The 16,798-nt window shown below is 47.6% G+C and overlaps 1 protein-coding gene across 1 annotated transcript in view; it reads right to left on the bottom strand.

The window, feature by feature from the left end:
- Window positions 1–3,689: 3,689 nt before the first annotated feature.
- The window catches only part of FLOT1 (flotillin 1), a 29,303-nt gene continuing 16,194 nt past the window's right edge, over window positions 3,690–16,798 (bottom strand). Inside the window, exons 8-13 of the mRNA XM_081183175.1 lie at window positions 14,256–14,408; window positions 11,882–12,063; window positions 7,890–7,935; window positions 7,654–7,791; window positions 6,191–6,355; window positions 3,690–5,565 (exon numbers count right to left, since the gene is read on the bottom strand). Coding sequence (XP_081039301.1) covers window positions 5,533–5,565; window positions 6,191–6,355; window positions 7,654–7,791; window positions 7,890–7,935; window positions 11,882–12,063; window positions 14,256–14,408 — 717 coding nt within the window. The 3' untranslated portion in view covers window positions 3,690–5,532. The remainder of the gene's footprint in view (window positions 5,566–6,190; window positions 6,356–7,653; window positions 7,792–7,889; window positions 7,936–11,881; window positions 12,064–14,255; window positions 14,409–16,798) is intronic.

The following is a 16,798-nucleotide window of genomic DNA, read 5'->3' as shown; positions in this document are numbered from 1 at the left end:
ACGGCTTCGGTTGAGTATACCTGAACGAGCGTCTCCACCCCCATAGTTCTGCCTGGACACTGAGGTCCAGCGCCAAGGGCCTTCTGGCAGTTCCCTCACTGTAAGAAGCCAAGTTACAGGGAACCAGGCAGAGTGCCTTCTCAGCAGTGGCGTCCGCCCTGTGGAACGCCCTCCCACCAGATGTCAAAGAGAAAAACAACTACCAGACTTTTAGAAGACATCTGAAGGCAGCCCTGCTTAGGGAAGTTTTTAATGTTTACTAGACTACAGTGGTGCCTCGCAAGACGAAATTAATTCGTTCTGCGAGTTTTTTCGTCTTGCGATTTTTTCGTCTTGCGAAGCACGGTTTGTTTCCCATAGGAATGCATTGAAAATCATTGCAATCAAAACAAACTTGCAAGACGTTTTCATTTTTCGTCTTGTGAAGCAAGCCCATAGGGAAATTTGTCTTGCGAAGCGACTCAAGAAACGAAAAACTCTTTCGTCTTGCGAGTTTTTCGTCTTGCGAGGCATTCGTCTTGCGAGGTACCACTGTATTGTATTTTAATATTCTGTTGGAAGAGTGGCTGGGGAAAGCCAGCCAGATGGGCGGGGTATAAATAATAAATTATTATTGTTATTATTATTACCCCTGCTGGGACACATTATATATACAGTGGTACCTCGGTTTAAGAACAGTCCGGTTTAAGAATGATTTGGTTTACGAACTCCGCAAAACCAGAAATAGTGTCCCGGTTTGAGTATTTGACCTTGGTCTAAGAACGAAATCCGAACGGTGGAAGGGCACCGGTGGCAGGAGGCCTCATTAGGGAAAGTGCGCCTTGGTTTAAGAATGGTTTTGGTTTAAGAACGGACTGCCAGAACGGATTAAGTTTGTAAACCGAGGTACCACTGCACAAGGGACGTAAATAGGTATTTCGCTGAGATAGGAAAAGGGGGTAGGCCGTAATTTGTTTCTATTAAATAAGCGAAGGGTGAAGCTGGCTTGAAAAATATTTATTCTCCCAAAGGAGCCCACCAGTGGTAGCATCAGGTTATGTCTTTGAGTGAGAAGCCCAGGTCCCCACTAAGATGAATGAGCAGCAGGGTCCCAAACACAGCAGGCTACATTTTGAAATGGTGCGAGGCAAATAACATTATTTAAGCACACCCACACAAAGTCTTATTAGTCATAGGTTACCTAACTGCAGTCACTTCCAGATGACTGCTGGTTTACTCCTCTCGACTTGGTTTCCTTTAACTAACTTTTTTTTAATTGAACTGGTATGCATTCACGTCATTGTCTTTGTTGGCAAGTCCACAAATGATGGGTTTTAAAAGCATTGTTTTGGTGTTTTCTTTACATTGGGATGAATATAAGTTACAGGAATAGTAACGTAAGTTAACGTACCTTGCGGGAAGTATCACAGTGAGATAAATGATATGGGATTTGGCAGAAACTGAGCTGCAGTGGAAGGGAAACAGCGGTCATTGTGATGAACACAGAGCCAGGATGGAATTCGCTGCCTTTTCGCATCCCAAGCAGCAAGAAAGTGCAAGGTGGGGTCAGCAGGAGGAGCTGGGTGCTGCTTCTGCTGCCTGAGGCAATTGCCCCATCTGCCTAATGGCAGGGCCCATGCACGCTGGTTGTGGCTCTGAGTCCAAAAGCGAAGGAGCCGCTTTGTTCCTTGCTATTCTTGGCCAAAGCCACACTTGTCAAGTTCCTCCCAACAGGGCTGCTGTGAAACCAGCAGCTCCTTCCAGCTGGCGTCTAAATGGCTGGACTGTAGTCACGCAGTCGCACGCTCGGCTCCGGCCAGACTATCGCATCATCCCGCCGAGAGGAGCACAGCTCCATCGAGTAAGATCAGCGTGGCTGGAGGCCAGATGTGGCTGGCGCTGTCCTTTGCAGCTGCTGCTGCTGCTGGATCCGGGAAGACAATGGACAATAGACACACTCAGGGTTAGCGGCGGAAGGAAAATCAGGATTAAAAGGCAGCTGGACAAAAAGAGGCTTGCGCTGAGGCCTGCCTGTATTTCTCACCCCAGTCAACATGGCAGGGGTGAGCAGATCAGGGTCTGCTGGTAGGGTGATCTGTATCTAAACAGCATGGGTCCCTTTTCGTGTGCAAAAACTTGAGATTTATTAATGGGTTTACATATTGACACCATTCATAACTGTTTTAGTATGGTTTTTTTAAAAATTGGCATAGCAGTTGTCCATCTGGCATGTTGAGAGCCTCTTTGGGGCAGTTTTTTCTTTGAGGCGTAGCATACAAATAGATGAATCAAATTGAATTAACAATAATAATAATGGCGGCGGCGGCAGCAGCAACAGCAAAATGACTTTTTGTTAGGCTGCACAAACGAAGAAAGCTAACCAGGAGTGTGACTTTTTGTGTTAAGGGAGAAAACCGAGCTTTGTGTATTTGTCATTTCATTTACAGTGGTACCTCGGGTTAAGTACTTAATTCATTCCAGAGGTCCTTTCTTAACCTGAAACTGTTCTTAACCTGAAGCACCACTTTAGCTTATGGGGCCTCCTGCTGCCGCCGCGCTACTGGAGCACAAGTTCTGTTCTTATCCTGAAGCAAAGTTCTTAACCCGAGGTACTATTTCTGGGTTAGTGGAGTCTGTAACCTGAAGCGTATGTAACCTGAAGCGTCTGTAACCCGAGGTACCACTGTATATCCCACTTTTCTTCCCAGGAGCTCAAGGCTCAAGGTGGTCCTTCTCCTCACCTTTTAACTTTGTGGGGTAGACTAGACTGAGAGGCAATGACTGGCCCTAGGTCACCCACTGAGATTCGTGGCCAAGTGAAGAGTTGATCTCCCAGGTCCTAGTCTGGACACTCTAACCATCACAACACAGCAGTTGTCCCTGCAGGCTTGCTGGGAAAACACCTGCACTTCCAAGCCTTTTCAAAATTTAGTTACGAGTTCAGCGTTACTAATTGTGCTGATCTTAAACCAGAATTTCAATGCAGGCAAGTCTCCCAGTCCACCTTTTCCAGAGCTAGCAGTCCTGGCATGGCGGCAAGGGCCCAGAGCGGTGCTAATGTACCCCCTGTTCCTGCCTGGGGCAATTAATTATCCACTTGCTTCACTGAAGTGCCGCTCTGCAGTTAATTGAGCCAGAAAGACTGCAACTATTTCCTGGAAGTCAGTGGCAAAGTTGCTAGGGGGACGTCTTCTCTTCGGTTAATCAGTGATAAATGGCACAAGGTTCTTATGAGATAGTTGGAGATGACTCATCCTTCGTCTCCCCCCCCCCTCCAGCCAGAGGGAGGGAGAAAAGCAAGAAAAACAATCAAAAGCATTTTGGGAGGCAGACTAAAGATGGGCTGGGAAAGAGAGACTGTTGGACACGTTTTGAGGTGCTATCGACACTGGTGGAGGAAGGGGATGTGGTGGGTGCGGTCTGCACCAGGTGTCATCCCTGAGGGGGGTGACATTGCCGCACGCCCCTGGGATGCTCGCTGCGGGCGGCGCCCTCCTGGGACACTAGCTCCGCCCCCACAGGCAGCTAACCCCGCCTCCAGGTACACAGCAGCTAGCTCCGCCTCTGGCTCTGGACGCATTTTGAGGTGCTCAAAACATTTTTAGTTTTGGAAGGCAAGGAGGAAGAAAAAGCCCAGCCAGGGTGGGCTAAACACACACACACACACACACACACACAGAGAGAGAGAGAGAGAGAGAGAGAGAGAGAGAGGCAGTAATCTTGGCTTTTATTATAAGCGGAGGATTTTGGTAGCAGAAAGGGTGATGGGGGCAACTCTTTCTCCTTGGCAAAGAGTTAGACAAGGCACCGTGCTGAGGCCTTAATACACAGCAAGCAGGGCAAGAGGTGGGATAGGCACAAACAAGCAGCTTCTCCGTTAGGTACAGGGTCAGGTGTGCTCCACCTACAATCAAGCGTGCTTCATCTAGGGAGTGAGTGGCAGGCAAGCGAACATGATTTGTGGCACGAGGGAAGAGGGCAAGGGAGACATGGCGGAGTCTGGCTACTCACAGCTCACTCTGGGAAGCTCAGACATGGCTCAAAACAGCTGAAATGTAAGGACAAGACCAGAGTCTGGCAGCAGAAAAGTGGATGGGTGAGTTCTTTAAATGGTCCTTTATTGGGGTGTCTCATCCTGAATGAAGCAAGAGCTGATTGTCTCTGTTTTGGCAGCCATTCTTGGAGGGCCAACCCACCTCACGGCAAAGATTGCCAAGGCAGATCTGAACGCAACAGGTGAACCATGTGGCGCAGAGTCTTCATGTCCTACTGTGGTTGGAATGCTCTCCTTCAGGAAAGCTCCCTGCATGCAGAAAACTAGCATGTCAAGGGGAAAGGCTAGGCCAAAGCCACAGCCAGGTTTCTGCAAGTACCATATAACCCTCTTGGCCCAGAATCCAAACTTGTAAAAGGACAGCAGCACCTGTCATCTTGATTGTGTATCCCACAAGCCCATACATGCACCCGCCTCCTATTCCAGCCACGGGACTGGTGGCAACGTAGGATTGTTCCAGAAGCTAACACAGATATAAGGCACAATCAGATGTTGATTTTAAAGGGGGGGGGGAAATAAATATGCATTCATTACACATCTTGTCTCTGTTAATACGCACCTACCAGAACAGTGTTTGGCCACCTGCCCACTGTGCCAAATGCAGCGTGGAACATGCCTTTGGCTTCGCATACTTGTGGCTTAGTGCAGAGCGGCCGTAAACACATGCCCCCTTGAAAAAGCGAGATAGTACGTGTGTGTTTTAAAAAAAGTATAAAAGCAACAACAAAAGGGAGCAAGATTATTTGAATTTTGCCAAGTGGGGGTATCTCAGCCATGCCCAAGAACTATGGCACAAAGGGAGAAGGGGCTGAATTTGCGTGGGCATACATACACAGAAAAATATAAGTGGTTTTAGGTCTATGAAGTTAGCAAGAACTGTGTCCACACCCGTTCTTTAAGCATCGGTCAATAGTGTAGGACTGGCCCTCTAAAACGTCTCCACTCGCAGAAGGCAGTTCCTTAGAACATCCACTGGACATAAACTCAAAACTCTTACACGTCCTGGTTGGCAAAGCACCCGGGAACCAACCAACCTCTAAAGGGCAGGCCTTGGATCCCCCTTCCTCCCAGATTCCTCCTTGCTGCCTCCCCAGTAATTCCAGCAGCAGATCCTTCCTTAAATTCTCCAAGAGAGGTCACTTGCAGGAGGTACACGGTGACCCGACGAGCTCAGGCAACAATGCAAAGAAGTGGCGTCAACGGGTGCAGTTGGTGGGGGAACGAGCGCAACAGAAGCATGGCATGACAAGCGGTAATGTGTGCCAGGGTGCTTACAAGGTACACGTCGGGGTTGACACTGGGAGACAGCAAGGGTGACAGACCTCAGCAGTTTCAAGGATTGTTGGCCAACATGCAACAGTCAAGTCCATTAAAGGTTTGGCGATTACAGGAGGGCTCAGGATGGGGAAGAACTCTATATATGGACACATACAAGATGACGAGGGTCACGCTCAGGAAGGATTCCCCCCTCTCCCTCCCCCTCCGCAAGTCTTCCGCATTCAGTTCATCCGTCTTGGCTTCTGATTCATCTGCTGGTAAGACGGAAAAGACAAAGTGCGACGGATTAAGCCCACGCCGTAGGAAAAGGGGAGGTAAGAAAAAGCACCCGAGGTTTCTCAAGTCCCACTCTCTCCTTGGATAACCGAGGAGCTGCGATTCGAAAACTCCCAACCCCACGATCTTTCCTCCTTCCGCAGAATATGGCTCCCAGGTTCCCTTTGCTGGTGTTGGGGAGAAAGGGGGCAGGGATGGCTCCTTACTCGTGCTTCAAAACGCCTTCCTGCTGCAACTAGAACGTTGCCAGGGACCAAAGCACCAGATAAGTCTTTTCTCCCTCTTGCCCTCATCTAAGAATCAGTGGAGGCTGGTCTGTTAGGGTAAATGGGGCACTGCCCCACCAAACTCAGCTACCTGCCTGCCTCCCCACTTAAAAACTGCCCAAGAGGTGCTTTGGCTGTCGGCTTCCTCCTCCTCAGCGTTGCCTAGGTAGAATTCAGCCGGGAGGAAGATGGGGAACAAAACCAGAAGGAGTTGGCTCCGCCCACCATTGACTCTGGCTCCGCCCACTCTCTGCCACCCTGCCATCTACCCTCCGGGGGGGGAGGGGAACCAACCCCCCCCCCCCCCGTTAAGGACCTAGCAGCTCTGGCTTGGTACCTGAGAGATGCTAACGCCCGTGAGTTTCTCCACGGTGTCAGGCAGCCTGCTCATGATTTCCAGCACCTCCCCAGTTATCTTGGCAGCCCCCATGTCCCCGGGTCCGCTCGATACCATGGTGATCTTCTTCACCGAAGTCAGAGGCTTGCTGATCTCGTCGGCCATCTGTCGGCAGAAGGAAACAGTAGAATGCAGTCGTAGCTTGGACCCCAAACGCCCTGGAAGTCGGGACGTTTTGGCTCCCCAACGCCGCAAACCCAGAAGTGATTGTTCCGGTTTGCAAACGTTCTTTTGGAACCTGAACGTCCCATTGGGCTTCCGAGGCTTCTGATTGGCTACAGCAGCTTCCTGCAGCCAATCAGGAGCCACAATTTGGTTTTGGAACTCGAATGGATTTCTGGAACGGATTCTGTTTGACTTCCAAGGTACGTCAGTATGCACATTTACATGTGTTTGTTTGTATGTGTGTGCGTATCTCTCTCTGTATATTTATCTTTTTCTTTCTCTCTCTCTCATATTTGGCAGAGAATCCGGTAACTGGCACAAAACTGGACAGCTCTGCCAGAATCACAAGCCTCTGAACAGAATCAAGAACAAAAACAAACATCTAAGCTCTAGAATGCGGCGACGTTTAGTTGATTAACTGATAAAAAAAGGACTGGCTAAGAACATCTGATTGGTCAGCAGATATATTTAATAAAAAATTCCTTCCAGTAGCACCTTAGAGACCAACTAAGTTTGTTGTTGGTATGAGCTTTCGTGTGCATGCTCATACCAAGAACAAACTTAGCTGGTCTCTAAGGTGCTACTGGAAGGAATTTTTAAATTTTGTTTTGACTACGGCAGACCAATACGGCTACCTATCTGTAACTATATATATAGTTTTCATCCCCCAAAAGTTTTTGATTTGAGTTTCTACTGAAATGAGGCTGCATTTTAATGTTGTATTTTTATCTTGTTTTTAAGTTGTATTTTAATCAGTTGTTTTTATACCTGGTGTTAGCCACCCTGAGCCCGGCCTTGGCTGGGGAGGGCGGGGTATAAATAAAATACAGTGGTACCTCAGGTTAAGTGCTTAATTCGTTCTGGAGGTCCGCTCTTAACCTGAAACTGTTCTTAACCTGAAGCACCACTTTAGCTAATGGGGCCTCCTCCTGCTGCCGCACCGCCGGAGCACGATTTCTGTTCTTATCCTGAAGCAAAGTTCTTAACCTGAAGCACTATTTCTGGGTTAGCGGAGTGTGTAACCTGAAGCGTATGTAACCTGAGGTACCACTGTATATGATGTATAAGCATTGTCCAAATACATTTTTTACCAGAAGGAATTATAAAAAAATGGAATTATACAAGAAACGGCAAACAGGTTATTAAAACCACTCTCTGGACCAGGTTTGCTCTCCATCCTGCTGCCATTACTGACACCTCCCATATTTGTTTGAGGTATTGAGAGAGCAGGGACTCACCTCTGGAATCTTCTCCAGAAGCATGTCCACCATGGCTACTTCCTGGTACTGCTGGAAGGCCTCTGCCTTCTTTGACATCTGCTGGGCATCAGCCCGGGCCTTGGCCTCAATAGCGAAGGCCTCAGCCTCACCCTTCACCTGCAGACAAGGAGCAAAAAGGACCGTGAGTTGGCTTCCATCCCTCCTGCCCGGAAACATTCCTCCCACAACACGGGGGGACGGGGACACACACTCACCCGGATGGACTCTGCTTCAGCCTCTGCCTGCATGATCAACTGTGTCCTGTGGGAGAAGAAAGAAGGAGGGTCTTCATGGCTGCCCCCTGCTCCCCACAGCCAAAAAGGGGGGGGGGTCTTATCCGCAACCTTTTTGCCTCACAAAACGGAGGTCAAAACCAGGAGGGTCAACGATATAGCAAGCTCAGGGTGTGGGAACACATTATTATTACTATTATTATTATTATTATTATTATTATTATTATTATTATTATACCGCCCTTCATCCAAAGATCTTAGGATGGTTCATAACACACCATACCTTAATATCAATATATATATATATTTCTGTATAGAATTGTGTCTGTGCACATTTTTGTGTTTTGTGCATAATTTGGCCGAAAACTAATTGCAAATCTCAGGAAAAGGAACAGTTTACTTGCCTGGGGAGAAGAACGGGTGCGTGGGGTGGGGTGGGGCGGGGTGGGTGTGGTGGGAGGGAAATGCAGTTCTCGCTGCTCTGAATTATGACTAAGCTGTAAATTAATATTTAAAGATTTAAAAAATAATAATCCTGAGGGAGCTTTTTACAAAAAACAACAAGAAAACACCCCCCAAGTTTATACGTATACAAATATTGATACACATTTGTAAATGACAGCGACTGAGCTGTACATTTTCACTGTGCATTTTGTAATTGTGGAACATTGCTCCTTTAATATCATTAGATAAATAATACAATGTGCTAAGGAGCCCAGCTAGCTGAAGCCCAGAGCAACGGTTCCCACGAGCGCAATGGGGCAGATTTCCACCCTGTACCCCCAACAAAGGTGACCTGGGAAGGGTCAGGAAAACCCCCAGAACAGCAGGAGGGGCAGAGGGGGGAGCTGAAAAGCTCACTCTGACAGAACCATCGCTGTAGTGCAACACCGACTTCCTCCCATGGAAATGAAAAATATGCATTATTTCTGTGCAAATGATACCGTCCAGTGCCATCTATATCCCCAGGGGGATTCTGCACCTGTTTTAGCGTCTGGCAAAAACAGACGCTTCGGCAGCCTTTGCACAGGAAAAGATGGAGGAACACACCCTGCGTTGAACCCAAGGTGAACTGTTCCGGAAGCACCATTTTGGTAGTCAAGATAACCCCACAGTTAATTGGTAGTCATAGTAACCGTGAGTTCTTTGTTCTCACAAGGAAGTGGGAAACAAACTGCGTACCATCAATAGATTGGTAGTTGTTGCAGAAACAAGCTCATAAATTATTATATTCGCTCGCTCCAGTATAGTCTAATTGGCTTGCTTTGATGTTACGCTTATCTGCAGGACTCGGGTGCTGGGCTCTGAGCCCAGAAAAGGGGAGGTATCTGTAAGATTTGGGCACTTGCCACTTATGGCCTCACCTGGGCCAAAGTGATGTCCTGGCCAAAGTGCTTTGTGTAGAAAGAATATACAGTGGTACCTCGGGTTAAGTACTTAATTCGTTCCGGAGGTCCGTTCTTAACCTGAAACTGTTCTTAACCTGAGGTACCACTTTAGCTAATGGGGCCTCCTGCTGCCGCCGGAGCCCGATTTCTGTTCTTATCCTGAAACAAAGTTCTTAACCTGAAGCACTATTTCTGGGTTAGTGGAGTGTGTAACCTGAAGCGTATGTCACTTCTGTTATGGACGGGATCCGTTCCGGAGGCCCATCCATAACGTGAAATGCTGGCAACTTGAAGTGTTGCGTCTGCGCAGGCGCTTTTTGGTGCTTCTGCGCATGCACAAGCAGCGAAACCTGGAAGTAACCTGTTCTGGTACTTCCAGGTTGCCGCGGGACGTAATGCGAAAAGACGCAGCATGAAGCGGACGCTGTTAGGATATTTCCATTCCACCTTAAAAGGGAGCAGGCTTTCTGTAAGAGTCTGCGCATGTCCTGATCACAGGATGTTTATGTCTGCTGTTGTTTCCTTTCGTTTTGTCAGTCGGCTCAGACACGCTGACAGAATGGACGTGTTTTCTTTTGTTCTGTTAAACGCTAAGTAAAGTCTGTAAATTATGCTCTTCTGTGATGCAAGCTTTTGGCTGTGTTTCTGCTGATAAAGAGGGTGCACCAGCCTAGGAATGCGGCTAGGAATTTCTAAGGCTTTGTGCCCCTAACTGTTGGATCTGCGTGACTACGGGAGGCCGATGGACGTCCAGAACTCCGGCTTGGGGGCCATGATGGACACTATCTCCCTGGCAGTTTCCCAACAGACGCAACATGAGGTATGACTGTACAAACATTTGCTTGGGCACAGACAAACTATCTCCTTGCTGCGGTGTCCATCCCACATTTGGAAAAGGTTGGGAGACCTTGTAGGCAGATTTGCTCTACAGCAGAGGTCAGCAAACCTTTTCAGCAGGAGGCCGGTCCACTGTCCCTCAGACCTTGTGGGGGGCCGGACTATATTTTGGGAAAAAATATGAACGAATTCCTATGCCCCACAAATAACCCAGAGATGCATTTTAAATAAAAGGACACATTCTACTCATGTAAAAACATGCTGATTCCCAGACCATCCGCGGGCCTGATTTAGAAGGTGATTGGGCCAGATCCGGCCCCCGGGCCTTAGTTTGTCTACCCATGCTCTACAGCTGTCTTTAAAAATACATACATATATACATACATACATACCCCGCCCATCTGGCTGGGTTTCCCCAGCCACTCTGGGTGGCTCCCAACAGAATATTAAAAAGATAAAACATCAAACATTAAAACCTTCCCTAAACAGGGCTGCCTTCAGGTGTCTTCTAAAAGTCAGGTACAGTGGTGCCTCGCAAGACGAAATTAATTCGTTCCGCAAGTTTTTTCTTCTTGCGAGTTTTTCGTCTTGCGAAGCACACTTTCCCATAGGAATGCATTGAAAATCAATTAATGCGTTCCTATGGAAACCGCTTGCCAGGCTGGCGGTGCGGAGAAGGGCTTTTCTCCCCACCGCAAGCCTTCAGGACAGGTACGGGAACAGAGGGGAAGGGGCGCAGCGCTTCTCCTCTGTTCCCGGGGCTTGCGGTGGGAGGAGGGTTTTTCCTCCCCACCGCCAACATTCAGAACAGCATTCTGAATGTTGGCGGTGGGAAGGAAAACCCTCCTCCCACCCCAAGTCTTCAGGACAGCCATCCGAAGGCTGGCGTGGAGAGAAGGGCTTTCCGCCCCACCGCCAGCCTTCGGAGGAGCCTTCCGAAGGCTGGCGCGGGGAGAAGGGCTTTCCGCCCCACCGCTAGCCTTCGGAGGAGGTTCGAGGACAGTGGGGAAGAAGCGCTGCGCTTCCCCGCTGTCCCGGAGATTTCCCTATGGGCTTTCATCTTGCGAAGGAAGCCCATAGGGAAATTCGTTTTGCGAAGCGCCTCCAAAACGGAAAACCCTTTCGTCTAGCGGGTTTTCCGTCTTGCGGGGCGTTCGTCTTGCGGGGCACCACTGTAGTTGTTTATTTCCTTGACATCTGATGGGAGGGAGTTCCACAGGGCGGGTGCCACTACCAAGAAGGCCCTCTGCCTGCTTCCCTGTAACCTCGCTTCTCGCAGTGAGGGAACCACCAGAAGGCCCTCGGAGCTGGACCTCAATGTCTGAGCAGAACGATGGGGGTGGAGACGCTCCTTCAGGTATACTGGGCCGAGGCCGTTTAGGGCTTTAAAGGTCAGCACCAACACATTTACAGTGGTACCTCGGGTTACATACGCTTCAGGTTACAGACTCCGTTAGCCCAGAAATAGTGCCTCAGGTTAAGAACTTTGCTTGAGGATGAGAACAGAAATCGTGTTCCGGCGGTGCGGCAGCAGCAGGAGGCCCCATTAGCTAAAGTGGTGCTTCAGGTTAAGAACAGTTTCAGGTTAAGAACAGACCTCCGGAACGAATTAAGTGCTTAACCCGAGGTACCACTGTAATTGGAAATGTACTGGGAGCCAATGTGGTGGTTTTGACAGCCCTCCTTCGGTATCCCTGCGCCCAACTCCTCCCAGGAGCCCTCCTTTGGGCCTTCGAAGGCTGCCTGTACCTCTCAGCCTCCGCCAGTTTCTCCAGCCGGAAGCGCTCTGCCTCGGCGGGCTTCTTGACCTTCGCCTCCAGCTCGCGCTCCTTGCGGATCAGCTCCTGCTCCTGTATCTGAATCTGCTGGGCTCGCTCCACCACCATCACCTGCATTTTTTCTTCCTCGATCTTCTGCTTCGTCTTGGCTACCTGCAGAGCATGGAAGAGAGACAAGAGGGAGAGGCTCAGGGTCAGGGAGCAGCTTGCAGGGTTTGGTCAAGCAGGCAGTGCCTTGGAATCTGGAGGAAGCAGGAACTACGGAAGAAGGAAACTACAGTTTAGCATGCAAAGAGTGAGCCTGCCGTTCCCTTGGGCTAGCACACTCCCTTCACCTGGTGTGGCTGTGAGGACAAGTTCAGAGTTTGAACCGTTCTGCTTGTCCCAGGATGGTCTGAGCAGGTTTCTGCTTGACCCATGCTTTCTAGACATGGCTCCAAGCTGTTTTCTCCTGGTCCCACTCCTTCCCCAGGGAAAACCTGCTCTTTAGCTTTAAATGGGAGCAAATGGCAATCTGGAGAAAACCCGAGTTGCTGTTTGTTCCGACTGAGCACTAGAGAGTGGTTTTCGGGGGGCAGGGGGAGCAGCGAGACAAGAGGAAGTGGTTACAGTGATACCTCGGGTTACAGACGCTTCAGGTTACAGACTCCGCTAACCCAGAAATAGTACCTCGGGTTAAGAACTTTACCTCAGGATGAGAACAGAAACTGTGTGGTGGCAGCGCGGCAGCAGTGGGAGGCCCCATTAGCTAAAGTGGTGCTTCAGGTTAAGAACAGTTTCAGGTTAAGAACGGACCTCCAGAACGAATTAAGTTCTTAACCCGAGGTACCACTGTACTCTTAACTACATTTGGTGGAAACAAGTCAGCTTGAAAAAATTTCTTCTCCTCTATCTTCCTTCAGATTTTTCTTTCTTTTCCTTCTCTCTTGCTTTCTCCTTCTTTAGATCTCTCTTTTTCTTGTGCTTTCTCCCTTCTGACTTTGCTCTTTTTCAGATTAAGTAGCTGTTTTATCTCAGTATGTTAGAAACAGATATTTTGTAATGGGTATGTATTTCTGCGTACTGTATCTCTGAATAAGTATTAACTTTTAAAAAATGGATTGTTTTCACTAACTGTTAATTATGTATATTTTCAGTCGCAAACACCACAAACCTAAAGAAGAGGCTGTGCCAATAACATTCCTACAAAAACAGAACAAATGGAAGGCAAGGAAAAGGACATTTAGGCAGGATCTTTCTTGGCAAAGGAAAATGTTGAGATTTGGGAGATCATTTTACATTCAGCAGAGAAGGGGAGGGCAGCCTTTTTCAGTCCATTTCTGGAATAATAAATTTTCAGAGTACTTTTTACAGTTATATCAAAAATTACTGATTTGGTTATACTGTTAGAAAAACATAGATAATTATGAAATTATGTGAGGTTTAATAAGTTAACTGTTTATATTTGGACAACTTTTCTGCTGTACTTTATTGGAGGGAGAAAAATAATCATTTCCTTAATAACAATTTAAACAATTTATTTAACTAAATCAATAACATTACAGTGGTACCCCCGGTTGCGGACGGGATCCATTCCAGAGCTCTGGCTGGATCCTGCGGTTTCCGCAACAGGAGGGACCGCTTCTGCGTATGCGTGTGGCACAGTAGAGTGGTTCTGCACATGCGGCGAAACCCGGAAAAATACTTCCGGGTTGGCCACGTTTGCATCCTGAAGGATACGCAACTGGAGGTGTGCGTATGCAGAGAGGTACACTGTATAGCATATACCGTATTTTTTGCTCTATAAGACTCACTTTTTCCCTCCCAAAAAGTAAGGGGAAATGTGTGTGCGTCTTATGGAGTGAATGCAGGCTGCACAGCTATCCCAGAAGCCAGAACAGCAAGAGGGATCGCTGCACAGCGATCCCTCTTGCTGTTCTGGCTTCTGAGATTCAGAATATTTTTTCTTGTTTTCCTCCTCCAAAAATTAGTTGCATCTTGTGGTCTGGTGCGTCTTACAGAGCAAAAAATATGGTATATCCATGTTTGTTAACTGATGTGGTTAAACAAAACATAAACAATAACCAGACTTGAGTTTTAGCACACATGAAAAAGTAAAACAAATCCTTATTTCCTGATGAATAGCCTTTGGACTATAATGTAACTTAAATAGAAAACTATTTTTAGAAAGATTTTCTCTCCAGAAGCACTTTATTTTAAGAATCCGATTTAAATAAACAAAAAAATCCGATTTAAATTTTAAAAATGCAAATTCTAAAAAAACCATTGATTTTTATCCACCCTGCTCCTGTAACTTATTTCCCCTTCCTCTGCCCATCGCCTTCCATAACTAAAGCTTGCCTCACCTGGAGCTGATAGGCCAGGTCAGACTCCGCTTTCCGTGTGTTCACCTCGTAATCGTAAGTGGCTTTCTTCAGCTCGTAGTCCCGCTGGGCTTTGGCCATTTCTGTTTCGCTCAAGTACTGAGCAGACAATTTCTCCTGCTTGGCCTTTGCTTCCTGCAGATGGAAACAGCGGCGACAGCTCAGGGACAGAACACATGATTTGGGTTTAATGATCAGTTTCGGACCATCCGCTTGCACCGAGTTAGATGGCTTGGGCACAGAAAGAGGAAACTGGCTTTCCCCCCGAAGATGGCAGGAAAGGGAACAGACACACACACACACACCCTGCCCGGGAAAAAATGGCTCACCTTTAACAAAACAATAACAGCAAATAAAATCCTAGGTAAAGGTAAAGGGACCCCTGACCATTAGGTCCAGTCGTGGCCGACTCTGGGGTTGCAGCACTCATCTCGCTTTATTGGCCAAGGGAGCCGGCGTACAGCTTCTGGGTCATGTGGCCAGCATGACTAAGCCGCTTCTGGCGAAGCAGAGCAGCGCACAGAAACGCCGTTTTCCTTCCCACCAGAGCAGTACCTATTTATCTACTTGCACTTTTGTGCTTTCGAACTGCTAGGTTGGCAGGAGCAGGGACTGAGCAACGGGAGCTAAGCCTGTCGTGGGGATTCGAACCACCAACCTTCTGATTGGCAAGTCCTAGGCTCTGTGGTTTAACCCACAGCGCCACCCGCATCCCTTAATAAAATGCTAGGAAACTTTTAAATGGGGGTGAGGCCCACCTTGGGAAAACTCTGACCTTCTGCCTTGAGGAGAGAGGCCTCAGGTGTTGAATTCCCAACGGGAATAGTGACGAGAGAAAAGTTCTTGTGATGCAAACCTGAATAGTCCCTGACAGCATCACCAGGCAGGAGATCTCAGCCCTCTTTTCCACTCTCCTATTTGCACGATTTGAAAACTCCCAAGCTCCAAACAGCTGCACATTTCAAAATGCAGTGCAAGTGCCGTATGGCCAACTCACATTTTAAAACACACATAGATACAGTCGTGCCTTGGTTCTCGAACGCCTTGGTACTCATACGTTTTGGCTCTCGAATGCCGCAAACCAGGAGTTAAGTGTTCTGGTTTGCAAACCAAACGCTTTTCAGGAGCCGAATATCCGACGCAGCTTCCGCTTGAGTGCAGGAAGCTCCTGCAACCAATTGGAAGCTGTGCCTTGGTTTTCAAATGGTTTTGGGAGTCGAACCGACTCCCGGAATGGATTAAGTTTGAGAACCAAGGTACCACTGTACTTGTTTAGGTGAGTGATTGGTGTGTGTGTGTGTGTGTGTGTGTGAGTGAGAGAGAGAGAGAGAGAGAGAGGGGCATAACGTTGGAGAAGGGCCTTTGCAAAATATCTCAGCTCCCCCACAGCGGCTGGGAAGGGCAACGAGGGTGGCACTTCTCTAGCGGTTTACTTACAAGTGTTTCTAAAGCGCTGCCCTGTTCAGGGAAGTTTTTAATGTGTGACATTTTAATGTATTTTTTATCTTTGTTGGAAGCCGCCCAGAGTGGCTGGGGAAGCCCAGCCAGATGGGTGGGGTACAATAATTTATTATTATTATTATTATTATTATTATTATTATTATTATTATTAAAGATTAATCGTATCATATCGTATCGTAATGTTTCTTTTTAAATTGCTGAAGTGTACAAATCAATATGGCTAACCTGATCCAAAACACCCACCCACCTCACTCACACACGAAAACAAAGATCACCACAGCCAATCACAAGCAAACAATCACACCCTAGGCCAACCCCAACCTCTCTCACCACCAAAGGAACACAAGTGAACAACACAAGCAACGCTGACACCAAACTCTACATACATTAAACATAATAGAAACACCGCCACCCGACCCCAACCCCATCCATCTTCCCTCTCTCCACCCCCTTTCTTTTTTCTTTTTTCTTTTCTTCTCCCCCTAATGCCTCAACAAATGAAACGGATTTGTAAAAATGTTACATGAAAAAAAAATACGAGGCACTACACTTCTGTAAAACAAGAAAATCCTTAATAAAATATATATTAAAAAAAAATGCTGAAGTGTATCCAAAAATAACACTGAAGCAATAAATCAAGAGGAAAAAGCACCAGCATTATAAAAAAAGGGAATTCAGAAATAAAAAGGAGCAATCTTATGAGTTAAGAAAAACCCAGAGGAAAAAATATGTGAACAAGGAACCCTGAAGAAGGACTTCTGCTTGCGCAGTGGGGTAATAAGAATAAGAATCTTATTATTTAAACCCAGCCTATCTGGCTGGGTTTCCCCAGCCACTTTGGGAGAATTACAGCATACATAAAACAATGGTAAAACATCAAGCACTGAAAACTTCCCAATACAGGGCTGCCTCCAGATGTCTTCTAAAAGTCAGATAGTTGTTTATTTATTTGACATTTGACGGGAGGGCGTTCCACAGGGCAGGCGCCACCACCGAGAAGGCCCTCCGCCTTGTTTCCTGTAACTTCGCTTCTCGCAGCGAGGGAGCCGCCAGAAGGCCCTCAT

The sequence above is a fragment of the Podarcis bocagei genome (assembly GCF_964188305.1).
Source record: "Podarcis bocagei genome assembly, chromosome: 2".
Taxonomy (NCBI): domain Eukaryota; kingdom Metazoa; phylum Chordata; class Lepidosauria; order Squamata; family Lacertidae; genus Podarcis; species Podarcis bocagei.
Note: the sequence above shows the minus strand (reverse complement) of the source record. Positions and strands in the feature narration are given on the sequence as shown.